Consider the following 26,893-nt stretch of genomic DNA (forward strand, 5'->3'; position numbering starts at 1 on the left):
TCCTCACTTCTCAGATAAAATTAGAGCTATGCAAGAAGGAGGGAGAGAGGAGAGAGAGAGTAGAAACCCAGAGGCGTTGGTGATTATTAGCAAGAGGGCTGCGAAATGTCCATGCCAAAACTGAAAATTCTGTGGCAAGGGATCCCATATTCCACCTCAGTAAAAGTGGAATTCTGTGACCTGCAGAAATCATGCATGTTTAATCATAGAAAGGGGGGAATTGTTCCGTGGAGAACCATAGCCTCGCTTTCTGCTGGAACTCCTTCTCATAGATTTTCTCAGACGTTTTGTTGTTGTTGTTTAGTCGTTTAGTCATGTCCGACTCTTCGTGACCCCACGGACCAGAGCACACCAGGCACTCCTGTCTTCCACTGCCTCCCGCAGTTTGGTCAAACTCATATACTGGTAGCTTCGAGAACACTGTCCAACCATTTTGTCCTCTGTCGTCCCCTTCTTCTTGTGCCCTCAATCTTTCCCAACATCAGGGTCTTTTCCAGGCAGTCTTCTCTTCTCATGAGGTGGCCAAAGTCTTGGAGCCTCAGCTTCAGGATCTGTCCTTCCAGTGAGCACTCAGGGCTGATTTCCTTCAGAATGGAGAGGTTTGATCATCTTGCAGTCCTTGGGACTCTCAAGAGTCTCCTCCAGCACCATCTCAGACATTACCACAACACATTTATTTGCATGTGCCTTATGGACAGGAAACTGTGTGCAGCTGTTTGTTGCAGGAGCCTTTCTCAAAGGAGAAAACAACTGGCAAGAATAAAAGTTTCTGTATGTTTGATTGCTTCTTCATTAATTCATGTATGCCTTAAGGGCTAAAAGCTTAACTTCTGTCTGCTGTGCTTGGGAAGCTGCCTTATACCAAGTCAGACTATTATTAGTCCACCTACCTCAGGACTGTCTACTACACTGACTGGCAGAGGCTCTTAGCTATAGCCTTTCCCCATCTGTTAAAGCAGTTAAAGGAACAGGCTTGGCAGTTCTAAAGACTTATGCATGTTTCCTTCTGGTTGCTCCTTTCCTGAGAATTCTTAATCACTGCGTGCCAACCCTGAATAGGCTGCGTTCCCCAGTCTTGCTTGGAAATAACATGCTGGCCTGGAGGTGGTTGGAGAGAGTGACTGTAGTTCCGGATCATCTTATACCACCATCCTGCCAAGTCTGACACAGCTGACCAACCAAGTTTGTGAGGAATGACCTGGCATTGCAAATAGGCAGACATTATCATCAACACCGTGCTTTGCAGGCCAGCCTCATCTCAGGACTGAGGAAACAGTTCAGATTCCTGTCTGCCAGGGCTCAGTCAGGTTTTAAGTGCTGGCCAGTTAGGTGCTTGAGTGATATTTTACCAGCTCCACATAGTCTTCCTCTGTGCAGATCATGCAATATTTTGGAGATCAAGCTGACGGGGCATTTTCTAAATCACCGTTTCCCAAATTCCTGAGAGCTGAGCTACATTTAAAACACACACACACACACACACACACACACACACACACACAAATTGAATTAAAATGGGGTAGAGGGCTCACTTGTACACCAGGTGGGGGGAGGTTTTCTTCTAGACTGCCTTTAGAGAAAATAACCTGCCCTCAAAGGAGCCCACCCTTTGATGTGTCTGCTTGAGTCTCTGTGATGGACATGCCCCTTGAAGCATTGGTTCATGCAGAGATGCAACAGAGAGCTTCCTCTGCGACAGAATAATTCTGCTAAGTCGCTGCTTTGGAACTAGTTTAATTATTTAATCATGCCCAGAATTATCTGCTCTTGAGTAGAGGCTAACTGGCAGGAAGAAGGTACAGAACAGAGACTCATAGACCCAACTGCAAAAGTCCTGAATGATTCTGACGCATCTCAGCCCTGGAAACTTCAGCTGTCTTTGCAAAGCTGTCACAAAGGAGAGTTCAGTAAAACCACTTGCCCATATTAGGAACTTGTGAGTGAGGCTTTAGGAAACTATCTGAGAGAGGTTGCATTTTAAACACACATGCTTAGTAAGTGTTTCCACCAAACTGGGAGAGAGGGGGGGGAGGAGTATTCCAGCTGCTGAATTCAACTCGAAGTTCTGGATAGACAACATTGAGAATGGGTTGGCAGCATAGATGCTAACTCTAAGGGGCCCATGTCCCTTCCCCCCCAAAAAATATTTTGGGGTGAGTTGTGGAGGAGGCTGAGCACAGAGCTGAGAGTGGCATGGTACAGCTTCAGTGGCTGGCAGCTCCTCCTGCTGCAGAGGGAAAGGAGCAGCCCTGGGCCAATGGCTGTGGTAGGAAGAGGAGATCGAGCACCAGTGCGAAGAAGCCGCCAGCCATTGAAGCTGGCTGCTGCCCCCTGACTCCTCCCAGCACCCCTGCGTCATATGCACGTCATGTATGCATCATTGCGCACGCACCCCCACCCCATCTTCTCAAGCCGGCGCCTCTGGAGGATAGATGTTTCTGATTTGAAAAGGTTTCTCCTTGTTGCAGAATGTCATAGCTCAGAGGAAACAAGGGATATTTATTATTGGTGAACACTGTGACTCTGTGGATTGATTATGGCCAATTCCCATCATCTCTCTCTCTCTCTCTCTTTTGCTTTTGGAATCTAGACCCAACAGAATCTCCCATTTTGTGCCTCTAAGCCTTTCCTGCATTGTGTGCCGTCACAATTTGCAACCAAAACCCTCATTCTGAAACAACATTGGACTCCCTCTTTGTATAACATTCCTAAAAGCTGCAGATCTGTTTAGATTTGCAACAGTTCGTCAGTTCTCTGTGTGCATACTGTCTCTCTGTGGGATTTGCCTGTCCACCCTAGCCTGTTTTTGTTTTAATTTAAGTTTCTGACTCTTGTGACTCGGGAGTAAAATACTTAAAAATCTGAATGGTAGGGCTGAAGCACTACAGTGGTGCCTCGGGTTAAGTACTTAATTTGTTCTGGAGGTCCATTCTTAACCTGAAACTGTTCTTAACCCGAAGCACCACTTTAACTAATGGGGCCTCCTGCTGCCACCATGCTGCCAGAGCACGATTTCTGTTCTTATCCTCCAGCAAAGTTCTTAACCTGAAGCACTATTTCTGGGTTAGTGGAGTCTGTAACCTGAAGCGTATGTAACCTGAAGCGTATGTAACCTGAGGTACCACTGTACCTCTTTCCCTACTGACTCTCTCAGGTACTAAGATAAACTGTGAGGCCCTCTTGGTAGTTCTGCTGCCCTCAGAAAAGGGCATTCACTGTGGCAGCCCCTTAACCCTGGCACACCCTTTCCCACAGAGGTCCATCTGGAACCTTCGTTATAAAATCTTTCTTCATTGGTGCACCTCTTTACCCTGACCTTAGATACCAGAAATGTATATACTTTTGGAGCCACCCTGTTCTTAGGATTGTAAATTGTTTTAACTGATTTCAGTGTTGTATTTTTAAAGTGCCGTAACCCTCCCTGGGACTGCATGGAGAAGAGTGGCTACTTTTAATAATAATAATAATAATAATAATAATAATAATAATAATAATCCATGTAGCAGTTAAAGGGGATTTGGTGCTCTTTCGCAACAAACCCTTAAAAAAAATAAATCCAGGCTTTTTGCATTAAGGAAAGCGATGAGAAAATGCACTGGAATGTGTGGTGTAACAGTTGCTTGATGTGATGTCGTCTATGCTCCCTGCAAGCAAATCAGAATGAATGGTCAAGAAACAGCCAGAGTTATCTAACCTTCCTGCAAATGTTGCACAATAAATAAATGAATCAGGATGAATGCTCAGTAAACAGACCAACTTTAAAGTGACTCTAGGAACTGTGATCATACTTCCTCTCCTGCCCCTACTCAAAAAGATATTGATTGTAATTTCACCAGGTGTGTTTCCAGATAACATTGCAGGTGGAGGAACCAGACCATGACTGACAGTTCCCCATTCCGGCCCGTATAGCTGACTTTGAACTTTGTGCTTAATTGTCAAGTTTGATTCCTTTCTCAATTTGTTCAGAGGGTGGATCTACTCTGTGGTTGGCTGACTCAGTGAGCTCCTAACGGTGACTGTGGTTTTAGGGTGTGAGCCTCGGACAGCTTTTGCTGTTGTACTAGGATGTTTGCTTAGGCTCTAAACCAGGCGTCAGCAAACTTTTTCAGCAGGGGGCCATCTACTGTCCCTCAGACATTGGGGGGTGGACAGACCATTGGGGGGGAATGAATGAATTCCTATGCCCCACAAATAACCCAGAGATGCATTTTAAATAAAAGGACACATTCTACTCATGTAAAAACACTCTGATTCCTGGACCACCCAGAGGCCGGATTTAGTAGGCGATTGGGCCAGATCCGGCCCCCGGGCCTTAGTTTGCCTACGCATGCTCTAAACCCTTTAAACCAGAGGGCACTATGTCTGGGGCTATTTAGTGTTTTGTTCCTGGTTTGGGGTTATTGTATCTTTGTTTAGTGAAGTGGGTTGGATGAACACAGGCGTATAAAATTATGCAGTGCACAGAGAAAGTGGCTAGAGAAAAAAAATTCTCTTCCTCTCTTGTAACACTAAACTCAGGGACATCCAATGTAGCTGAATGTTGGAAGATTCTGCAAAGATAAAAAAGAAAGCACTTATTTACACGGCTCATGCTTAAATTATGGGACTTGCTCCAACAAGAAGTAGCCATGGCTTTAAAAGAGGATTGGACGGATTCATGGAGGAAGCTAAAGCTACTCTCCACAATGGCTATGCTGTGTCCCCACGGTTAGAGGCAATGGCCCTCCCAATATCAGTTGGTGGAAATCACAAGTGGGCAAAATGCTGTTGCACTCAGGTCCTGCTTGTGGAAACTTCCCATTTGAGCATCTGGTTGGCCAATGGGAGAGCCAGTTGCTGGACTAGATGGGCCCCTGGCCTCACCTTAACAGCAGGACTCTTCTGAAGTTTTTCGTTCTGCATTCTTATCACACTGTTTCTCCAGCATTGTGCCAAATACCTTTCGTGCTGTTCGCACACATCCAGGTTTTCTGGGTACACATTCTCAGATTCACCTTTTCCTGGCAATAGGTTTTTATTCTGAAAACTGTTTGAAACTGCAATGAACAAAACCTCTTTTTCTTGTATGCTGAAATCCATAAATAGTCTTTGTGTGCCCTCTGCTGGTCTGAAGCAGAACTGAAGTATTTGCAGCTGCAGCAGCTAATTGGTTTTGAAAAGTTAAAAAACTTCACAGTTCCTCAGTTGTAAAGATTTCTGAGAATTTCAGAATGCCTGGAATTAAGGCATAAGATAGAACCTTTTAATTAAGCCCACTTTATGCTAAAAAAACACAAAAAAATAACAGCCAACAATGTATTCTACTCCATTTTGGGTGGTTAGTTGGCTGCAAATTGGTAGGATATTGCTTTTCAGTACAGTCCTGTGTGCATTTACTAATAAATAAGTTCTGTTAAACTCAATTGGACTTACTCCCAGGTTTGTGCATATAGAATTGCTGCCCAGATTATTGGGAGAAAATAATAACAATAAAATAATTTTTTAAATTTTTATTCAACAAAATTTGTATACCACTTAATTATAAATAAATCCTCTAAGTGGCATGTGAAAAATATAAACTATAAATATACAGTAATGTATACAGTAAAACCCCACAACATTTAAATCAAGTCAATAAAAAACCAATTGCATTTTGTTGTTTTGAAATTGTGCCCTGAAATGCTTCTATGTATCTTTTGGAGTCATTGTCTACCTTTTTGTCTTACCCTTACACAATTCAGTATTATTGCCACTAAGTGCACTGTGAATAAATAAAAAAAGCAAGATGAATAAAAACATCAGTTAAAAGTATACATTGCAAGTTGGAATGACAGGTTAAAATATACATTGACTTTACCTGTGTAGGTATCCTTGCCTAAGCAGAATTTTTTTTAGCAGGCACTGAAAAGAATGCAGCAAAGGAACCTGCTTAATGTCAATAACAATATAACTTTAACCAATTATTGTTATCATGATTACTCGTATGAATATTATGAATGATCCCATTCTTTTGCTGACATTCTGAGTGGCATAACAGCACAGATCAGAGACAATAATCATAGAAACTAACAATATAAAACAGATAATAATGCATTAATAGTAAAATCCCCAGACAAAGTACAATAGCTGTTTAAAAAGCTAGATGGGCGGAGAGTACTATAGCAGATACCAGTGTAAGTTTCAAAACTCTTTTCAGAAGCCTCTGGGTGGGGTTACAGCAAGCTAAGCAAGCCAGTGGGGCATAGGCCTATTTTTTGAGGATTCTTTGAGCTCAGATGAACCAAGCTAACCAAAGTCTGGAATAGGTGCAAGTCTCTGCTTGACCTAGCTGTCCTGATTGAGATCTGTCCTTGAACTGTGATCATACTCCCTCACTGCCTGGCTGGAAGAAAGAGAGGGACTGTGTGAATGTATGTAGAAACAAGAGTGCTGTACAAATATTAACATTACATTCATTGCTCTGCATACTTTTGCCTCCGGCTCTTTCCACCACTGGCATGTGGCCCCTGGAAGGTTGCCCAGGAGGATATATGGCCCTCAGAAGGAAGACTCTTTAATTTTCAGAGAAGGGGGATGCTGGCACCACTGGTAACCTCCTGAGACAGAGCTTTCCAAACTGTGTGTCGCAACACATTAGTGTGTCAGACGCAGTGTGCAGGTGTGTCACTTGAACACTCCCCACGTTCCTTCCAGGGCTGGAAAGGAGTTCATTTAACTTCTGGTTTGCTAGTAAAACTGAATTACCATGTCACGAAATGATGCATGTCTACAAAGTGTGTCACCAACATGAAAAGTCTGGAAAACTGCCCTAAGAGGAACTCCTAGTTATGAGATTTGTATTTGTGTCTCTGTCTGAATTATGCAAAATAAGAATATTTGCACGCACACCCAAATTCTGCCACTCCTAATAGGGAGGGCCTTTCTTCCATAAGGACTAGTCTCTTGTATTATTGTTAAAGTTGATGTTGCCGACATGTTTAATTTTGCACTCAGGACCACATATTGGGCTTGCACAGATTGCAAATCTCATACCAGAGGAAGGTAGGAGAAACCATAAGAGAGTACAAAACTGTACTTCAGATAGGTAGGTACTGTCTTGTCCAGAAGTAAGAGGACGCATAACTGAAAGTTTAATTGACTTCTACAATGTTGTACAGCAGGAAAAACCAGCCGATGGGAGTTACCAGTGACGTATTGATGTGTGATGCCCAACCATGTTTTGGTCCTGTGCTAGCAAGTCTGGATTGAGCCAGGCTCTTCTGCATAATCCTTCCCCTCCTACATACTCAGTGAGGGCTGGTGCACATTGGAACTAGTAGGGTAGAAGGCAGGGAGACCACCAGTAGGGGGAGCCAGAGCCAATGAGAGGCAGAACCAGCACATTCTAGTTTTGTCTCCATCTGCCTGCTGAATTCTACAAGGGGTAACACTGAGATTGGACTGGATGAAAGTAAGAAGGCAGGGAGGTGGGGGCTAGCTGGGGCAGAGTGGGGCTGGTGGGGCAGTGCCCCACTAGCCTTGGACCAGCCTCCCCTGTACAAACCGTCCAACATTTTCCAACACAAAACCAGGGCACATGGCTTCTGCACTTTATTCTACCTCTCTTTTAAATCAGAACCAGTGAAGGCGGTGAATGTCCTGTGTGAGTGTCTGGAGGCGGTTGAAGGATGGATGGCGGCTAACAGATTGAGGTTGAATCCTACAAGACAGAAGTACTGTTTTGGGGGGACAGGGGCAGGGTCCTCAATGGGGTAACTGAAGGACTAGGTGCGCAGCCTGGGGGTCATTTTGGACTCACAGCTGTCCATGGTAAATTCTGTGTCCAGGGCAGCTGTCTACCAGCTCCATCTGGTACGCAGGCTGAGACCCTACCTGCCCACAGACTGTCTCGCCAGAGTGGTGCATGCTCTAATTATCTCCCGCTTGCACTACTGCAATGCGCTCTATGTGGGGCTACCTTTGAAGGTGACCCGGAAACTACAACTAATTCAGTATGCGGCAGCTAGACTGGTGACTGGGAGCGGCTGCCGAGACCACATAACACCGGTCTTGAAAGACCTACATTGGCTCCCAGTACGTTTCTGAGCACAATTCAAAGTGCTCGTGTTGACCTTTAAAGCCCTAAACAACCTTGGCCCACAAACGGTCTTCACCCCCAGCGTTCCCTCATTGCAAGAAGTGAGGTTACAGGGAACCAGACAGAGGGCCTTCTCGGTAGTGGCGCCCACCTTGTGGAACACCCTCCCTTCAGATGTGAAGGAAATAAGCAGCTATCCTATCTTTAAAGACATCTGAAGGCAGCCCTGTTCAGGGGCGTTTTTAATATTTAACGCAGTACTGTTTTTAACACTTGATTGGGAGCCACCCAGAGTGGCTGGGGAAACTCAGCCAGATGGGTGGGGCATATTATCTTGTATGGCACCCAAAAATGTTTGTTTTGGGACACCGTGCAAGATCATGGCCGTGAAAAAAGCGCCTTTTCAGGGTGCTAGAGCATGCAGGATTGCCATCGAGATCTTATGCGAAGAAAATTGAGTGTCCATTTTTTCCGGGGCACTTGGAAACTTCCTGATTTGTAACAGACCTACACAGACATTGACATCACATGGAGAGAGAGGAGGGTCAACCCTGCTATCATGTCACTTGCTGGTCCAGTCTCCATTATATCCATGCATTTGTGGTATGTTTGCAGCTCACACAAGGTTCCAGCTCACGGGGGGAGCCTATGTAGGTTTAGCAGGCTTCCCCTTCCGCAGACGGGTCCTTCAGAATTTGTCCGTTTGTGTAAATGCATTTCAGAACAGCTTAATATTTTAAATACTCTTAAGTGGTATATAAAAATTTGATAATAGAAACAGGTAAAATACAAAATCAGTAAAAACAGCATTATAAAATCTTATAAAGTTCAGAAGTAGTAATGCTTCTGAATACCAGTTGCTGGAAAACCACAGGGGGGAAGAGTGCTCCTGTGCTCAAATCCTGTTTCCAAAAGGCAAGTTTCCAAAAGACATCTGGGTAGCCATTGTGAGAACAGGATCCTGGACTAGATGCACCATTGGCCTGATCCAGCAGGCTCCTCAAGAGCTGTTCGACAGTGGAATTTGCTGCCAAGGAGTGTGGTGGAGTCTCCTTCTTTGGAGGTCTTTAAGCAGAGGCTTGACAGCCATATGTCAGGAGTGCTCTGATGGTGTTTCCTGCTTGGCAGGGGGTTGGACTTGATGGCCCTTGTGGTCTCTTCCAACTCTATGATTCTATGATTCTTATATTCTTATGCATGGGCGTAGCATGGGGAAAAGGGGGGCCATATCCCTGAGTGAATAATAATAATAATAATAATAATAATAATAATAATAATAATAATAAATTTATTTATACCCCACCCTCCCCAGCCATGGCCGGCCTCAGGGCGGCTAACACCAAATATGAATTACAATAAAATGTAATAGAAAAACAACAACAACAAACAAACAAACAATTAAAATATGGCTTAAAATATAGCTTAAAATGCAGCCTCATGTTACCTTCTACCAGGGCTAGCCCACCCATGAGGTAAGGTGAGGCGACCGCCTCGGGTGGCAGCGTGCACAGGGGCATCAGGTCCCAATGGAGATATTTATTCCCTCCTTGTTCCTAATGTAGACCTTCGCTCACGCCTCCTTCTCTGGTGGGGAGGGGCACCATTTTGTGCTTTGCCTCAGGTGCCACAATGTCTTGAGCCAGCTTTGCCCTCTACCCAATCTAAACATATATTTCTAAAGATTTTAAACTGCTCGCATTGTAACACATCAGAGCAGGGTACAGAAAGCAAAATATAAGTATAAGAGAAAATACAGGTAAAGTCACAGAAGTACACCACCTAATAAATGGATGAAAATTAAGAGAGCCTGTTTGGCCAGAGAGCTAAAGCTGTTAAAAAGCAATATTTTAAGATGGAAACCCAACCAAACTTGATCCAAGTGTGTCCCTCCCCCCAAGGATCCCTTTCCCACCCTGCCTGCTCCAAGGGTTTCTGAGGCCCGGAGCCCAGCCTGGCCTCGCCACTGCGCTCCCAGCCCCCTCACTGAATTGGCCCCCCAGTCGGCATCTGGGAGATTCATTCGACAAGGGCTCTGTCAGGCAGCTGGGCTCCCCCCTGCCCCGGGGGGTAGGCAGCGCAGCACAGCTCTGGTGGTGAGGACAGGGCTGGTGTGGCGGACCCTGTGAACCCTCCAATTGCCGCCCCTCCCTAGCATGCAAGTCCACATGCACCCCAGGGGCCAACAAAGAACACAAGGGTGCTGTTTTTATGTTCACTTCCAGATGAGCTGTCACTGAGCATTCATCAGCGGAGATCAACATCTTCTAAATGGTTGCCTTCCCACCCTGTCTGCAGGATAGTATCTCTTAGGATTCAAAACATTTGCTTGTGGTGAAAACTGTTTTTACCAAGCCGTTTAGCAAAATTAGCTAAAATTAAGGCCTTTGAGTATGAGACAGTATTCTTGAAGGCCCTCCTTTCTAGGGGATTCAGTCGCTGCAACCGAGCTCAGCTGATTTGAAGGAGGGAGTGGTGGGAAGCATGCCAATAATTTCCTCTTGACACCTGCACTCTGGCCAGTGTTACATGAGTCACCCTTTCCCCTGAATTAGCAGTTGGAATGCTTATGCACATTCCATTGCACCAAGGTAAGTCACCCTGTGGGAAAATAAGATTTCAGCTTATGGGCAGTAGCTCATGTTATTAAGCTGATATATATTCATTGGTGTTTATATGTATTTTTAAACCCTCTTATTCTGGGCTCACTGGAATGGGAGGAGCATGTGAGCTGTGCAGACAAGAAAACTCCCTATGGAATATGAAAGTGCATCTTTTGGTGTCTGGTTGCATCATAATGTCCACTGTGTTGCCATATTGTTCCTTGAGTAGAGTGTATTGTGGGAAGCTGCCCCCTTGGCTTACAAACAGTGACCCTTCAGTAGTTTCTCCTGCCCCATGGGAGATGGGGGGAAAAGACGACCAGCAGGACCAAGGCATTAGCTGAGAAGAAAACTCTTGAGGACATCCAAGGAAGCTTTTATTTTTGTTTTGTTTCAAGAAGTTATTATTACAAAAGGTCTTGGACAGAGTTACTAGCCGCCATTTCTCTGCCAAAAAGGAGAGCAATTTCATCAGCTCAGCAGGGAAGAAGTTGAGCAAGATGAACACGGTGTTCTGCTAATATCCCCCTGGGAAGAAGCAGTTCCAGATGCTTTGCTTGGACCCCGATTTGCTTCTGTAGGAGGCCAGTCCTCATTGCCTGACCTCCAGTCTCAGCCCCACACTGTGCTACGTGCGCAGGGTATTTCTGTCAGGGTATTTCTGGATCAGTTGGAGAGTGTTATGCAACCCTGAGCTAGTCCAGTGAAAATAAAGGTTGCATTTTGTTGCCTGCTTTGTTTTTTTTTTTTATAATATATTTATTGAAGTTTTCAAATAAAGCATATATTAGATAAGCACAACTTGTCATTGTCCATTTAACATCTCTCAATTGTTACATGGGACTCCCCCACACCTCCCGCATACACTTACATCATTATTAAATTAATTTCAAACAAATTATCATTTAACTCATCTTAATTAATAATCTTAATTTGGTTTGACATATAATTCAGCCTTAAATCTAATTTAATGGTAGACAATTATCTGCACTGGCATCCAATTCAGCACTCAGCCAAATTACAATATTTTTGTAAATAAATCTTAAATTCCCTCCAATCTTCTTCCATCCTTTCTTCTCCCTGGTCTCGAATTCTGCCGGTCATCTCGGCTAATTGCATATAGTCCATCAGTTGCATCTGCCATTCTTCCACAGTGGGTAGCTCCTGAGTTTTCCAATTCTTGGCAATTAATATTCTTGCTGCTGTTGTTGCGTACATAAAGAATGTTCTGTCCTTTTTTAACACACTCTGGCCGACAATACCCAGGAGAAAGGCCTCTGGTTTCTTAGTAAAGGTGTATTTAAACACCTTTTTTAATTCATTATATATCTTCTCCCAAAAGGCCTTCACTCTAGGGCAGGTCCACCAGAGGTGAAAAAATGTTCCTTCATTTTCCTTACATTTCCAACATTTGCTATCAGACGAATGGTATATTTTAGCCAGTTTAACAGGGGTCATGTACCATCTATACATCATTTTCATCACATTTTCCTTCAACGCATTACATGCAGTGAAGTTCAGCCCAGAGGTCCACAACCTTTCCCAATCTTCAAACATAATATTATACCCAATATCCTGCGCCCATTTTATCATTGTTGATTTTACCATTTCGTCATGTGTGTTCCATTTCAGCAGCAAGTTATACATTCTTGAAAGTACCTTAGTCTTAGGTTCTAACAGTTCAGTTTCTAACTTTGACTTTTCCACTTGGAATCCTAGCTTTTTGTCATTTTTAAACACTTCTTTAATCTGAGCATATTGTAACCAGTCTCGCACTTTGTCTCTCATCTTTTCTAAACTCTGCAATTTCCAGTTGTCACCATCCTTTTCTATTATCTCCCAATATTTTGGCCAGTTGGCCTCCATATTGGCTCTTTTCCAAGCCTTAGCCTCCAGGGGTGACAGCCACCTCGGAGTTTTATTCTCCAGTAAGTCTTTATATTTTGTCCAGACATTAAAAACTGATTTTCTGACAATATGGTTCTTGAAGGCCTTATTTATCTTAGCTTTATCATACCATAGATATGCATGCCATCCAAACGCATTATTAAAACCTTCCAAATCCAAGACATCCGTATCTTCAAGAAGTAACCAATCTTTTAGCCAGCAGAAAGCTGCAGCTTCATAATACAACCTTAAATCTGGCAGGGCAAAGCCCCCTCTTTCTTTCGCATCTGTTAATATTTTAAATTTGATTCTGGGCTTTTTGCCCTGCCAGACAAATTTAGAAATATCTTTCTGCCACTTCCGAAAGCACTCTGTCTTGTCTACAATCTGCAGTGTCTGAAACAAAAATAACATTTTTGGCAATACATTCATCTTGATGGCAGCTATTCGGCCTAACAAAGAAAGATTTAGTCTTGACCAACTATCCAAGTCTCTCTTAATTTCTGACCAGCATTTTTCATAATTATCTTTAAATAAACTCAGATTTTTTGCTGTTATGTTTACCCCTAGGTATTTAACTTTTTTAACCACATTTAGTTCTGTCTCTTTCTGAAGCTGTTCCAACTCAGTATCTGTCAAGTTTTTCCCCAAAACTTTAGTTTTTTGCTTGTTTAACTTAAATCCTGCCACTCGACCAAAGTTTTGAATCAGTTGTAGTACTCTTTTCAAACTAGACTCCGGCTCCTGTAATGTCAGAACTAGGTCATCTGCAAAAGCTTTAAGTTTATATTGTTTCGCTCCGACCTGAATCCCTTCCACCAACCGGTCCCCCCTAATCATATTCAGGAGCACTTCCAGAACCGAAATAAACAGTAATGGGGAAATCGGGCAGCCTTGTCGTGTACCTTTTTCAATTTTAAACTCTTCTGTAACCACATTGTTAACTATCAGTTTAGCCTTTTGTTCTGAATATATTGCCTCAATCCCGTTCTCAAACCCCGGTCCCACTCCCATTTCTTTTAAATTCCCCTTCATAAATTTCCAAGATATGTTGTCGAAGGCTTTCTCCGCGTCTATAAAAATTAAAACTGCTTTAGTGTTTATGTTTGTTTGTAAAAGTTCCAATATGTCTATAATGTTCCTCGTGTTAGTAAACATATGTCTGCCCGGGAGAAAGCCTGCCTGGTCTTTATGGATTATCTCACTTAAAACTTTCTTAAATCTTCGTGCCAAAACATCTGCAAATATTTTGTAATCCACATTTAAAAGGGAGATGGGACGGTAGTTCTTGAGTTGTGTCTTTTCAGTTTCTGACTTTGGAATCAATGTGATAAATGCTTCTTTCCACGATTCAGGCGCCTTCTTCCCCTCCATTATTTCATTACTGACCTCCAACAAAGGTTGTATCAAATAATCCTTCAATGTCTTATAGTAGTTAGAGGTCAGTCCATCTGGCCCTGGTGATTTGCCCTGTTTCAGACTCTGGATGGCCTGTTCAATCTCTTGTCGTGTTATTTTGCCATTCAAAATTATTCTATTTTCTTCTGACAGCTTTGCTAATCCATTTCTCTCCAAAAATTGTGTAATCTCTATTTCATCTTGTGGCCCTTGAGTGTATAACTTTTTAAAATACCTCTGGAAGCACTTTCTAATCTCTCCCGGGTTCTGAATGTTCCTTCCTTCAACCTCTAAGTTTGTTACTGTATTTAATCTTTGTCTCCTTTTCAACTGCCAGGCTAGCAGTTTCCCACATTTATTTGCCGATTCGAAAGTTTTTTGTTTCATTATTTTAATCTTCCATTCTATTTCCTGATTTATCAGTTTGGAATATTGTGCCTGATAAAGTTTAATTTCTCTCAGAATCGGTTGGGACTTCGGGTTAGATCTTAACTTCTTCTCCAACTCTTTGATACTTTCCAGAATTTTATCTTTCTTTTCATTTTGCAGTCTTTTCTTTAAAGAATTCTGTTGAATCAAGAACCCTCTCATCACAGCTTTACTTGCATCCCAGATAGTTCTTTTTTCCACCGTAGTGTTCAAATTAATCTCAAAATAGTCCTTTAAAGTTTTTTGGGCCTTCTTTACAATTCTTTGGTCTCTAAACAGGCCATCATTCATCTTCCATCTAAAGGAGCCGGTTGGGATCAATGTCATATCCATTCTCAAGGCGTTATGGTCGGAGCATGTTTTAGGGCAGATTTTCACCTTCCTCACCTTAGGTGCCAGACTTCTAGTTATCCATATTTGGTCGATTCGTGTCCAAGTCAGTTGAGCTTCAGAAAAGAATGTTCCTTCTCTTCCCAAGGGGTTTCTAACTCTCCAGATGTCAACCCAGTCCATATTGTCAGTCATTTCAAAAAAGGTCTTAGGTAGTCTTCCCTCTTTAGTAATGTTCTGGTTCTGTGACTTATCCATATTTGTTGATACGACCCCGTTCATGTCCCCCATCATGATGACGTTGTTGTAATCCAGATAATCCAGCATGGTCTCGTGCAACTTCTTATAAAAATCCGATTTACCTTCATTTGGAGCATAAATTCCTAATATCAAAATTTTTTCTCCTTGATACTGTACTTCTATTGCGAGGATTCTTCCACTTTCATCTTTAAAAAGAAATTTTGGTGAAAGGCTCTCTTTTGCATAGATCACTACACCTCTCTTTTTAACTGTATCCGATGATATAAATTCTTGACCAAGCCTTTTATTTATTAACACCTTTCTATGGAGCCTAATCACATGTGTTTCTTGTAAGCATATAATGTCCAATTGTTCCTTTTTTAAAATATGAAAAATTTTAAACCTTTTTTCAGGACTGTTACAGCCATTTATGTTCCAGCTCAAAAGCTGCAGAGACATCCTGGATAAGTCTGGTTATTCTTTCTGGGGTGGTACCTTGTTCTCCGGTCCTTGAGGATCCGAGGGGGCGGGCTCCCCTGGAAGTTCTGGCGCTGGCAATCCAAGTCCTTTGTGGAGGTCTTCTCCGTGTGCTCCCAAAAACTTGTCTCTATCTTCCACTGTTTTGATTTTGATCTTTCTCCCTCTGTAGGTAAAGGATAATCCTTGTGGAAACTCCCACCTGAAGATAATTGCGTTGCTTCTCAACAGTCTTGCCAATTCCGTGTAGTTAGATCTAAGGTCCAGCAACTGCTTAGGAATGTCCTTGTAGATTTCAATTCTCTTGCCCAAAATGCCTAGTGACTTTTCGTAGTGCAGGCCCAAAATCTTGTCCCTTTCCTCCTTTGATCTCAGTGTTATCAAACAATCTCTGGGCTTCTCTGTCCTTCTGACTCTGCCAAGCCTGAAAGCAGATACGATTTTAAAGTCTTTTTCCTCTAACTTCCAAAACTTGGCAAATTCCTTAGTTAGAAATTCAATAAAATTATCTTCTTCCACCTCTGGTATTGACCGTATCCTCAAGTTGGTCTCCCTGTTTCGCAGTTCTGTCATCGAAAAGTAAATCTGATGTTCTCCAACTTGTTTGCTGAGTGGTCTTACTTCTTTCTCAAGTTCTTCCAGTCTTTGACTAGTATCTTCAGCCAGTTTACGATTTTCACCTACAGCCTCCTTTAATTCTCCAATAGACTGGGCATTCTGTGCAACTTGTCCAGTCAGCTTATTCAAGCTTTCTGTGTTCTGTTCAATTTTAGCTGTATGCAAATCAGCCTTCTTGTCCAGAGCCTCCAGTTTCTCCAAAATTTTCTCCAAGACAGAGCTACTTGTCCCTGAAGCCATATCTCCCAGGTGCAGCTCCTCTGTCTCACCCTCCCCTGCCTGTATTAGGGAGGCCGCCTCTATGTCTGGAGGCAAAGTGGAAGGCAAGGCCGGCACAGAAGATCTACGCTGTGAGGCTGCAGATAAAGTTAGAGTTGTTTGTTTGGTCCTTCCTCTTCTCCTTGCGCCACTCATTCCAAAGTTATCTGTAATCCAAGGTCAATCCAAGTTGTTCCCATGAGAAAACAGAGTCCCAGATACAATAGTCAAACAGAGGCCGGGAAAGGGAAAGTAAAACAAAGTCACTGCTGTAAATCCAAAATCCTCTAGAGGGAGCTTAATACGTCTTCAGGGAAAAGATCAAATCCAATACGTCTTCAGGGAAAAAATCAAATCCAAGTTAAACTTATAAATTTAAATTTAAATCCATGTCCATCGCCTCCACAATGTATTATTTTTAGCAGAGTAAAACTTAAAGCAAAACAGTGTTTCTTACAGTGCCTTGACTGCAACAGTGTCAAAGTATCCAGTTCCAACTCAGAATGTTTCAAAACCTGAATTCAATGTATCCAAAGTTGCAAACTGATGTTCATCCAGGCAGCTCCAGCACCAGAGATTCTTATTTATTTTGTAATCCACTGGTGCCACAGAAGAAGGATATCAATGCACCCCCAATATGACCAGCAAAAGTCAATAGCTCAAAGTCTTTCACTCAGAAAACTGCTTTAACAGGGTGCCAGCATTTAGTTAACGCATAACTTTTTGTCTCCACTCCTCCTGCTCTTTGCTTAAAGTTCAGTATAGCGGGAGATGGGCTTCCTGCTTATCCTCACTCCGTTTTCAGCCAGATTTCAACTTTTTTAAAAAAGTTTTAAAAGTTTCAGAAAGTTCTCAAAAAGTTTCAGAAAGTTGACAAAAGTTTCAGAAAGTTTTCAATGTCCAAATTTACTCACGGGTTGTAGTTTCCAAAGTTCAGAAAAGTTGCAGGAAGAAAGGACAGCGCTGACCGGCCACAGCAACGCGGCTTCACTTCGCTGTTTGCGCAACGACCCACAGCGCCGCTACCCCCTCCGCGATCCGGAGCCCCTTACGGGGTCCCTTCAACGTTTTGGGGGCTGCTTCTGGCGCCCGCCGGGTCCCGAGACCACAGGCTTCTGCCACCTGTGGTTTTCCTGAATGGGTCTCCGCTTCGCCGTAGCGGACGACCCGTTTACAGCGGAGCTCCCTTCTCCTTACTCGGAGAAGGCAGCCATTACCGGTCGCGCCGCCTCCGGAAGTCTGTTGCCTGCTTTGTTGACATCCATCTGTCTTGAGATGGACACCACCTCCAGCGGTGAAGTCAAACTGCTGTTGTTAGCTGCACCGAAGTGAACTACCCGGGGCGCAAACCTAGGCAGTGTATATGGAGGACCTGGGCTGCCGAGATGACAAGACCCCTCTCATAGCCTTACTGATGTGTTGTTCCAAAGGAAAATAGAGCGATAAATTTGGTACCAACCAGCTTGGCTGCAGGAGTTGCCAGAAGGAGGCGTACAAGGTGTCATTCAACTGTTTTAGGGGCTCCACTCCAGATTTGTGTAGGGTTTGCTCCTTAGCCTTTTCTTCTCCTGAAGATATCCTTCAAGGCAACAGACATTTAGGATCAGAGTTGTCCATCTCCTGGATAGGCTATCTTCCCAGGTTAACAAACCCCATCTGACCCTCACTTCCTGTTGGACCCACTACTGGTCTCATCCACTCAATCCACCAGAGCCTGTCTTCACATGTAGGCAAAGACTCTAACTCACTGAGAGTTTGAGACCCACTAGCTACCCCCACTTGGTTTAGCGGGGCAGTCAAAGCCACTGTGTGGCTGCTGTTGCATGCTGGCAGCTTCTAGGAGCCACAGGTGAGAGCTAAGTGCAGGTTAGGAACCAAAGGTGGACAAACTACCCCAGAAGGAGCACAAAGTCCCTCGCCAAGGTACTACCCTTACACCTCATCCACCCCTGCAGGATAGGGGTGCCATCTAGAATAAAAGATGGGGAGGGGAGATAAGCCCTGCCCTGCATAATCTATCACAAGGTGTAGTGTGTGCACATCGTTTGAATGGCAATGTCCATCAACTTTGGGGAAGCCTGACCGCCTCAAATGTTTTTTTTTAGGGGGGCAGCAAAATGACCTCAGTCCCTATGAGTTGGCTCCTTTGCCTGCAGGATCACAGAATCATAAAATGTTTGAGTTGAAAGTTGACTTTGTGGGCATTGAGCCCACTCCCCGGTTCAATACGGGAATTCTGAAACTACAAGATTCCTGACAGATAGCCAATCAGCCTCTGCTTAAAAGTTTCCCATGAAAGAGAGCCCCCTACCCCCTGAGGCAGACTGCCCCACTGTCAAACATCTCTAACCATTAGGGAGTGTCTCCACTTTATCTTTTCTTCTGGGTGCTAAACATCCTCAGTCCTTTCAAGTGTTCCTGATAGGAACTGGTGTCTAGACTCCACTCACCTTCCTAGTCGCCATACTCCTGATATGCTAAAATTTGTCAGTGTCCTTTCTGATGCACTTAAGTTTATCAGGTCCTTAACATCTGGCAGGGCTGGACACAGGAGCCTGACAGTGCAGGATAAAAGCTAATGACCCGAACAAAGTGTTTCTGTTTATGCAGCCTAAAGATTGCATTAGCTTTCTTAGCACATGCATCACTTTGCTGGCCCGTGTTCAGCTTGCGATCAGCTAAAGACATCTGGAGCCTGTGATTTGTCCTCTTTTTGGCTCCCTCCCCTCCCCCATCCCATTTATGGTTGGAAGTGCAACAGCATAAATCATTCCATTTGCAGAATAAGAGTTAATCCTGTTATTGATAAAGTCAAGAGGATGGAGGACCATCATGCTTGCCGAGGTAGCACATGGGCTCTGGAAGGTTGCTGATGAAGTAGTAGTAATAATAATAATAATAATAATAATAATAATAATAATAATAAATTTTATTTATACCCTGCCCTCTCCGACCAGAGCTGGGCTCAGGGCAGCTAACACCAGTAAAATTACAGTAAAAACATAATAGAGGGGGGAAACCAATTTAAAATGCAGCCTCGTTTTAAAAGTAGCCCATAGATCAAAACCATAAGGGGAGGGAAACATAAGGGTCAGACTGAGTCAAAACCAAAGGCCAGGTGAAACAGCTCTGTCTTGCAGGCCCTGCGGAAAGACGTCAAGTCCTGCAGGGCCCTGGTCTCTTGTGACAGAGCGTTCCACCAAGTTGGGGCCAGCACTGAAAAGGCCCTGGCCCTAGTTGAGACCAATCTAACCACCTTGCAACCTGGGACCTCCAAAATGTTGTCATTTGTGGACCTTAAGGTCCTCCGCGGGGCATACCAGGAGAGGCGGTCCCATAGGTACGTAGGTCCTAGGCCACATAATGTGACACCCCCTGGCTGCCCCCCCCAAATAGTTCCTCACCCCTCTGCTAAGGCCAAGGCCATGTCCCTCCATTCAGATGAGCAATCTCAGGCCCTGACTTAGGCCTACAGCTGGCATACTGTGAGTCTCTTCACTGCCACTCTGCAACAAATGTCCCTTTGTCACCTCCTGACTCAAACCCAGGCTCCCCAGCCCAGTTTTCCCACCAAACGTGTTGCTCTGGTCTTATATAATTTCTTGGCCAAACGCCACCAGTGGCTGTGGGTTGCTTCCAATGGCTCACAGCCTGAATGTAATAGACACCACATGTCAATGTGTTATGATGGCCCTGAGAGACGTGGCCTCTGACCCCTGCAAAGCAGAGCCTGTACACAGAGGCGTGGCTGGCTGCTGCCTTCCAGCTGGGGCAGGGCGTGCCTGGGATGGGCTTCCTGACAATTGTTGCACACTGATGGGAGATAAAAGGCAAGCCCCAGGACTCCTCCAGCCTCTCATTCCTCCAGTAGCTTCCCCGGGAGAGCAGACCAAGGAGAAGGCCGGGTCGGTTCAAGTTTGAGCAGAGGAACCTTCAGCTGCTTAAAAGCAGTCAGGTGAAGCTATCCGAAGATGACTTCCCTTTGGGGATTTGCATCTCTGCTCTGGGCTGTCGCTGTGTTTTTGGCTGCGGTGAGTGACAAAGACCTTTGGGGGTCAGCAAAAAGAGTGTTGTGGTCGCTGAAAGACTGACAAATCTATGGCAGCACAGGCTTTTATGGGATCCTTTTTGTGCGGCTCTGGGCACAATTTGTTGTGCGTGTTTAAAACAACAACAACAGAGTAAAAAATTTGGGTGGTTGGTGTGGTGTGGTGGTTGATCGTTTGAGCTGTTGGCCAGATTGCTAAGTTTTGAATCTTGTCTCAGCTCCAGGCTCCATAGTTTGCAGTGCTCTCTTAGGCTCAGGTACCCCATCTGTTAATGTGTGGATCAAAATGTTGACCTTATAGAGTGTTGCAGAAAATACTGTGTGAGTGTGCAGTAAGTGTTTTGCCCACTAAAAAAACAGGTTATTGGTATTGTCAGTGCTATTGTCAGTGCCTTTTAAAAAAAAATATGTTTAGGGGTACTCTTTTCCTACTTATACAGTGGTACCTCGGGTTACATATGCTTCAGGTTACAGACTCCACTAACCCAGAAATATTACCTCAGGTTAAGAACTTTACTTCCGGATGAGAACAGAAATCGTGCAGCGGTGGCGCAGCGGCAGTAGTGGTACCTCAGGTTAAGAACAGTTTCAGGTTAAGAACAGACCTCCAGAACGAATTAAGTTTTTAACCCGAGGTACCACTGTATTGAAATACTGCCCCTCAATGAGGCCAAACTTAGATTCACAAAATGTTTAGGGGTATGCGTACCCCACCCCAGGAAAAAAGCACTGGGTACTGTTATGATTAGCATGAATTTTGGAAAAGTCTGGGGGAAATCTGCTTTAGTAATATTAATTCATTTGATTAAGGCAAAAGATGTTTTAACATACCAGGAATTAAAACTGGTAGTCAAAGATTTTCTTTAGATTAATATTTTCAGCTGAGAAATTGGGTAGAAAATTGATCTAAGAAAGGAAGCAACTTTTGAGAATACATTTCAGCAGGGAAAGGCAAAGATTGATACCTAAGATCTATAATGCATTGGTATATATTGATGGTTAAGATGGAATAAATATTGCAATAAATGGAAGGCAGAGTTATGGAAATGTATCCCAGATAAGATGTGGGTATCTATATGAAAACAAAGTAAACAGTTATCCTCTAAACTAAGTTTGACTGAATCGTTTTCAAATATGGACCAGATGGTATATTAGGATTTTGAGGATGTATTGCATTAGAAGCAGAAAAAAGTAATAATTTATTATTCATTGATGGTAACTAAACACTAAAAGTTCAAGATTGAAGAGAAAGCAAGTTCCAAAAGTGATAGACTGGGAGATGGTGTGTTAGAAAAACAAGAAAAGTTTGGGAGACTGAATTATTTTAAAATATTATGCTAACATTAGGTTTTAGAGAATATAAATTGGAACAAAATAATATTAATTGCATATGTATTTGTAGATAAAAATAATTAAGAGGAAGTTGTTTATAGCTGGGGCTATGATTAACTGTATTTATTGATATGTGTACTAAGATTTGTATATATATATATGTTTTGTTTAGGTGTATGTAGAGTGATTTAAGTTCTGATTTTAATTAATTTTTTATAATGTTTTTATAATGTTGCACTATTTTAGTGTTGTTAGCCGCCCTGAGCCCGGCTTCGGCTGGGGAGGGCGGGATATAAATAAAATTTATTATTATTATTATTATTATTAAAACTAAAAAAAAAATTACACAACTATGGCATCACAACATCATACAAAACAAAATTACACAAAAGTGCTTTAACATAGCCATAAGAATACAGTGCAGAACAATTTACTACATGTTAAGATAGGGAAGAAACACAAATACATAATAGAACAATTGAATTGTAGAGTTGGAACCCCCTGCAATGCAGGAATATTTTGCCCAACGTGGGGCTCCAGCCCATAATAAGAGTCTCATGCTCTACTGACTGAGAACTTGGATCCACTTAGCAACTACCACCAAGGGAAGTGTCCAAGTAATACAGTGGTACCTCAGGTTACATACACTTCAGGTTACATACGCTTCAGGTTACAGACTCCGCTAACCCAGAAATAGTGCTTCAGGTTAAGAACTTTGCTTCAGGATGGGAACAGAAATCGTGTGGTGGTGGCGTGGTGGCAGCAGGAGGCCCCATTAGCTAAAGTGGTGCTTCAGGTTAAGAACAGTTTCAGGTTAAGAACGGACCTCCGGAACGAATTAAGAACTTAACCAGAGGCACCACTGTACATCTAACCAAAATATTTTCTGGAGAAGTGGCAGTTATATTACACCTCTCTGACCGGCCACTTGATGCAAGACCTTTTTCTTATCTGTCAAGTAGAGCAATGCCCTATTGCAATAGCTGTAATAAATGCCGGATGCTGGACTTGAATTGATTTCCTTTGTTTTGAACAAAGTGGAGTACAGTGGTGCCCCGCAAGACGAATGCCTCGCAAGACGGAAAACCCACAAGACGAAAGGGTTTTCTGTTTGCAGAGGCGCTTCGCAAGACGAATTTGCCTATGGGCTTGCTTCGCAAGACGAAAAATGATGAAAAATTTTGAATTTTTTTCCCGCTCCAAAACCCCTTTTCCTGAATCGCTAAGCTGCTAAAAGCATTTTAGCAGCAAAACCGCTAATCCCCCAAGCCTTAAAAAGCCGTTTTTAGCCTTTAAAGTGCCAATAGCGCTAATAGCGCTACTCCGTCAATGGGCTTGCTTCGCAAGACGAAAAAACCGCAAGACGAAAAGACCCGCGGAACGGATTCTTTTCGTCTTGCGAGGCACCACTGTAGATATAAATTACCACATCCTTGTATCTGCATACTTGGTCCCCCTGCTTTCACTCACCATTACCTTACGTTTTTGCAAATGTTTTTGAGACAGAGCAAGGGTGATTCTTCGATGATATAATGTTATTGTTTAAATGCATTAAAAAAAATAGTAGGCGAGATCTGCCTGATGCTGTGTATGCACCAGGTATCCATTTAAAGCACATGACTTTCCCTAAAAAATCCTGGGAACTGTAGCTTGTACAGTGGTACCTCGGGTTAAGTATTTAGTTTGTTCCGGAGGTCCGTACTTAACCTGAAACTGTTCTTAACCTGAAGCACCACTTTAGCTATTGGAGCCTCCTGCTGCCGCCGCGCCGCCAGAGCACGATTTCTGTTCTTATCCTGAAGCAACGTTCTTAACCTGAAGCACTATTTCTAGGTTAGCGGAGTGTGTAACCTGAAGCGTATGTAACCTGAAGCGTATGTAACCCGAGGTACCACTGTACTACAGTTCCCAGAATTATTTGAGGAAGTCACATGCTTTAAATGTATGGTGTGTATGCAATTTGGGATCTTGACTTTGGTAGTGCTTGGCTTTTGAGCAGAAGCTCAGTCACAGAGCATGTGCTTTTCCTGTAGATCAGGGATGGGGAACTTGTGGCCCTCCGGCTCTTCCTAGACTCAAACCCCCATCACCCCTGACCATGCTGGCCAAGGCCCATGGGATTTGGAGTCCAACAACATCTGTAGAGCCACAGGTTCCCCATCCCTGCTGTAGAAGGACTCGGTTTCACCCCCTACCATCTCAAGGTAATGGGTGGCAGGAAAGTCTTTTCTCCACCTGAGACCCTTCGGAACAGCTGCCAGTCAGAGTTGACGATATCGGCCTAGAGATAGACAAATGATCTGATTCGGTATAAGGCAGCTTTGTATTGTTTGAGGAGTTTTATAGTTAAACAGGGATTCAAATCTGAGTGATCCAAAATATTGGTTGGCTTTAGAAGCTGATTGCACAAGTTCGTGGAGGATAATAAGTCTATCAGCAGCTACATGCCCCTGAATACCAGTTGCTGGGAGCAAGAAGTTGCTGGGAGCAGGTTCTGCTTCCTAGAGGCACCTGCATGGAAGCAGATTCTCTTTATCAAAAGGGGAACCTTGTCTGTCTTGCCGGTGGGAAACAACAGAGCCCTGAGGCAACTTAAAGGCTCTTTGCGCTCCTTGTGATCAGTTCACCAGCTTATCCGTGCAGCGCTGTTATCATTCACTGTGTCTCCTGTGGTCTTCCTTAGCTGGGGGGTCGGGGGGGTGTTGTACATTTTGCATCGCCCTCTCATAATTGCATTATTCCAACATTGCGTCAGAAATGCTGACTCACTATTTGGAAGAGGCCATAAAACAAATCATTCATGGGTGTAGCCCAGGGAGGTGCGGGGTGGGGGGCAACTCCCCCCACCTAAATCAATAAAAGTTAATAAAAATACATAGCAAACTGAGGTTTTGCTCCCCCCGCCAACAAAAATCCTGGCTACGCCCATGAAATCAGTTGTTGATCTTTAAAATCACAACCAGGTGAAGAGTTGAAATTCGGAATCCAGTGGACCACTTTGTAATTCTCAGATGTTCCTCTTAAAGCTGTTGTTTGCTGTTCCACTAGAGGGAACACAGCTGTGATATTTAATTTGGATATGGGGAACCCCTGGCCCCCTAGCACTGTAACTGTTTTTAGTTCATGTTGCGAACTACCGTATTTTTTGCTCTATAAGACTCACTTTTTCCCTCCTAAAACGTAAGGGGAAATGTGTGTGCGTCTTATGGAGCAAATGCAGGCTGCGCAGCTATCCCAGAAGCCAGAACAGCAAGAGGGATTGCTGCTTTCGCTGCGCAGCGATCCCTCTTGCTGTTCTGGCTTCTGAGATCGAGAATATTTTTTTTCTTGTTTTCCTCCTCCAAAAACTAGGTGCGTCTTGTGGTCTGGTGCGTCTTATAGAGCGAAAAATACGGTAACTTGGATCCCTCAATGGGAGAAAGACAGGGTGTTGTGGTTGCAGTTGTTGATGATGATGATGATGATACAGTATTATTATTATTATTATTATTACTACTGATTTATTAATTGCCTTCTAAACCACCGTCTCAAGGCAATTTACACATAAGATAATTAAACCAGTTAAAATCTTGAAAGCAACAAATACATTTAAACAAGACTAATACCCTAACAAGTGGTCACTTGTAGTACAGACCCATTTATCCAGCTAGGGAAGCCCATCAGAACAAACATCTCTCCCCCCCCCCCCCAAGTAAGTGCATACAGGGGGAGCCTGCCATCTTGACAGGAATGCTATTCCACAGAAGAGGGGCAGCCCAGCTGAAAGCCCTGGTCCATGTTGCTATGGGGCTGGCTTCTGAGAACTTGCAGAAGAAACTCTCACACATCTCTCAGCAATCTTCTGGGTGTATAAGGGAAGAGACAATGTCTCAGATAACTTGGTCCTCAACTGTTTAGGGCCTTCACCTTGAACTTGGCTTGGTAGCATATTGGCAGGCAGTGCAAACCCTGCAAGCAGGGAAATTAATTAATTAAGCTCCAACTCACCATCTTTGACCATTGACTAGGTTGGGTAAGGATAATGGGAGTTGTAAAGGTAAAGGGACCCCTGACCATTAGGTCCAGTCGTGACCGACTCTGGGGTTGCAGCGCTCATCTCGCTTTATTGGCCGAGGGAGCCAGCGTGCAGCTTCCGGGTCGTGTGGCCAGCATGACTGAGCCACTTCTGGCGAACCAGAGCAGCGCATGGAAAAGCCGTTTACCTTCCTGCCAGAGTAGTACCTATTTATCTACTTGCACTTTGACGTGCTTTCAAACTGCTAGGTTGGCAAGAGCAGGGACCGAGCAACGGGAGCTCACCCCGCCGCGGGGATTTGAACCGCCGACCTTCTGATCGGCAAGTCCTAGGCTCTGTGGTGTAACCCACAGCGCCACCTGCGTCCCAATGGGAGTTGTAGTCAGCAACAAATGGAGGGTTACAGGTCCCTCTCCCACCAGTTTATTTGATAGTTTGTCTAGATAAACACACACACACACACACACACACACACCCCACACTTTGAATCAGATAAAATCAAATAAACCTAACTTGGTGACAACAAATGTCTGTGGCATCACAGACTGAGAGAAGCTGGATCAAACAGGTGGAGTTAAATAAGGGTGTGGAAGCTGTCCCTAGTGTTGCTCGACCTGCTTAGAGTAAAAAGGCTCCTTGTTTTTGACAGTGCCCAGCAGAGCTGATCAGGAGCGGCTCTTTCCATGGGCAATGGCTGGGTTGAATTAGGTTTTAAGTAACCAGAGCAACACAATGAAAACACCACCCTGAGTCACTCCTACTGTATGCAAAGCAGCTCTGCCTAACCTCAGTGTGGCTTACAGTGCTGGGTGCTGACTTAAAGTTAGGGTGCTCTTTGCCCAGAGGAATCTTATAATATCCCAGGAGGCTTTTGCATAGTGTACGCTGGGAAAAGGCCACAGTTTAGCGATTGAGAAGATGCTTTGGAGGCCAAAGGGCCCAGGTTCAAATCCTGACAACTGTCCATTATTATTACCATATTTTTTGCTCCATAGGACACACTTTTTCCCCTCCAAAAATGAAGGGGAAATGTGTGTGCGTCCTATGGAGCGAATGCAGGCTTTCGCTGAAGCCTGGAGAGTGAGAGGGGTTGGTGCGCACCGACCCCTCTCGCTCTCCAGACTTCAGGAGAACCCCAGCACCAGCCCCACAAGGTTGGGGGACAGCGGGGAGGCGGAACGCCGCCATCCCGCTGTCTCCCGATG

The 26,893-nt window shown here is 43.9% G+C and overlaps 1 protein-coding gene across 3 annotated transcripts in view; it reads left to right on the forward strand.

Moving 5' to 3' along the window:
- The window catches only part of GSN (gelsolin), a 68,910-nt gene that overhangs the window by 16,368 nt on the left and 25,649 nt on the right, over positions 1 to 26,893 (forward strand). Inside the window, exon 1 of one of the 3 annotated variants that reach the window (XM_083423057.1) lies at positions 20,031 to 20,324. The exons of the other annotated variants lie outside the window; for them this stretch is intronic. Coding sequence (XP_083279183.1) covers positions 20,265 to 20,324 — 60 coding nt within the window. The 5' untranslated portion in view covers positions 20,031 to 20,264. Of the gene's footprint in view, positions 1 to 20,030; positions 20,325 to 26,893 lie in introns of those variants that run through there. 3 annotated transcript variants of the gene reach the window in all.

The sequence above is a fragment of the Podarcis tiliguerta genome, assembly GCF_965153285.1.
Source record: "Podarcis tiliguerta genome assembly, chromosome: Z".
Taxonomy (NCBI): Eukaryota; Metazoa; Chordata; class Lepidosauria; order Squamata; family Lacertidae; genus Podarcis; species Podarcis tiliguerta.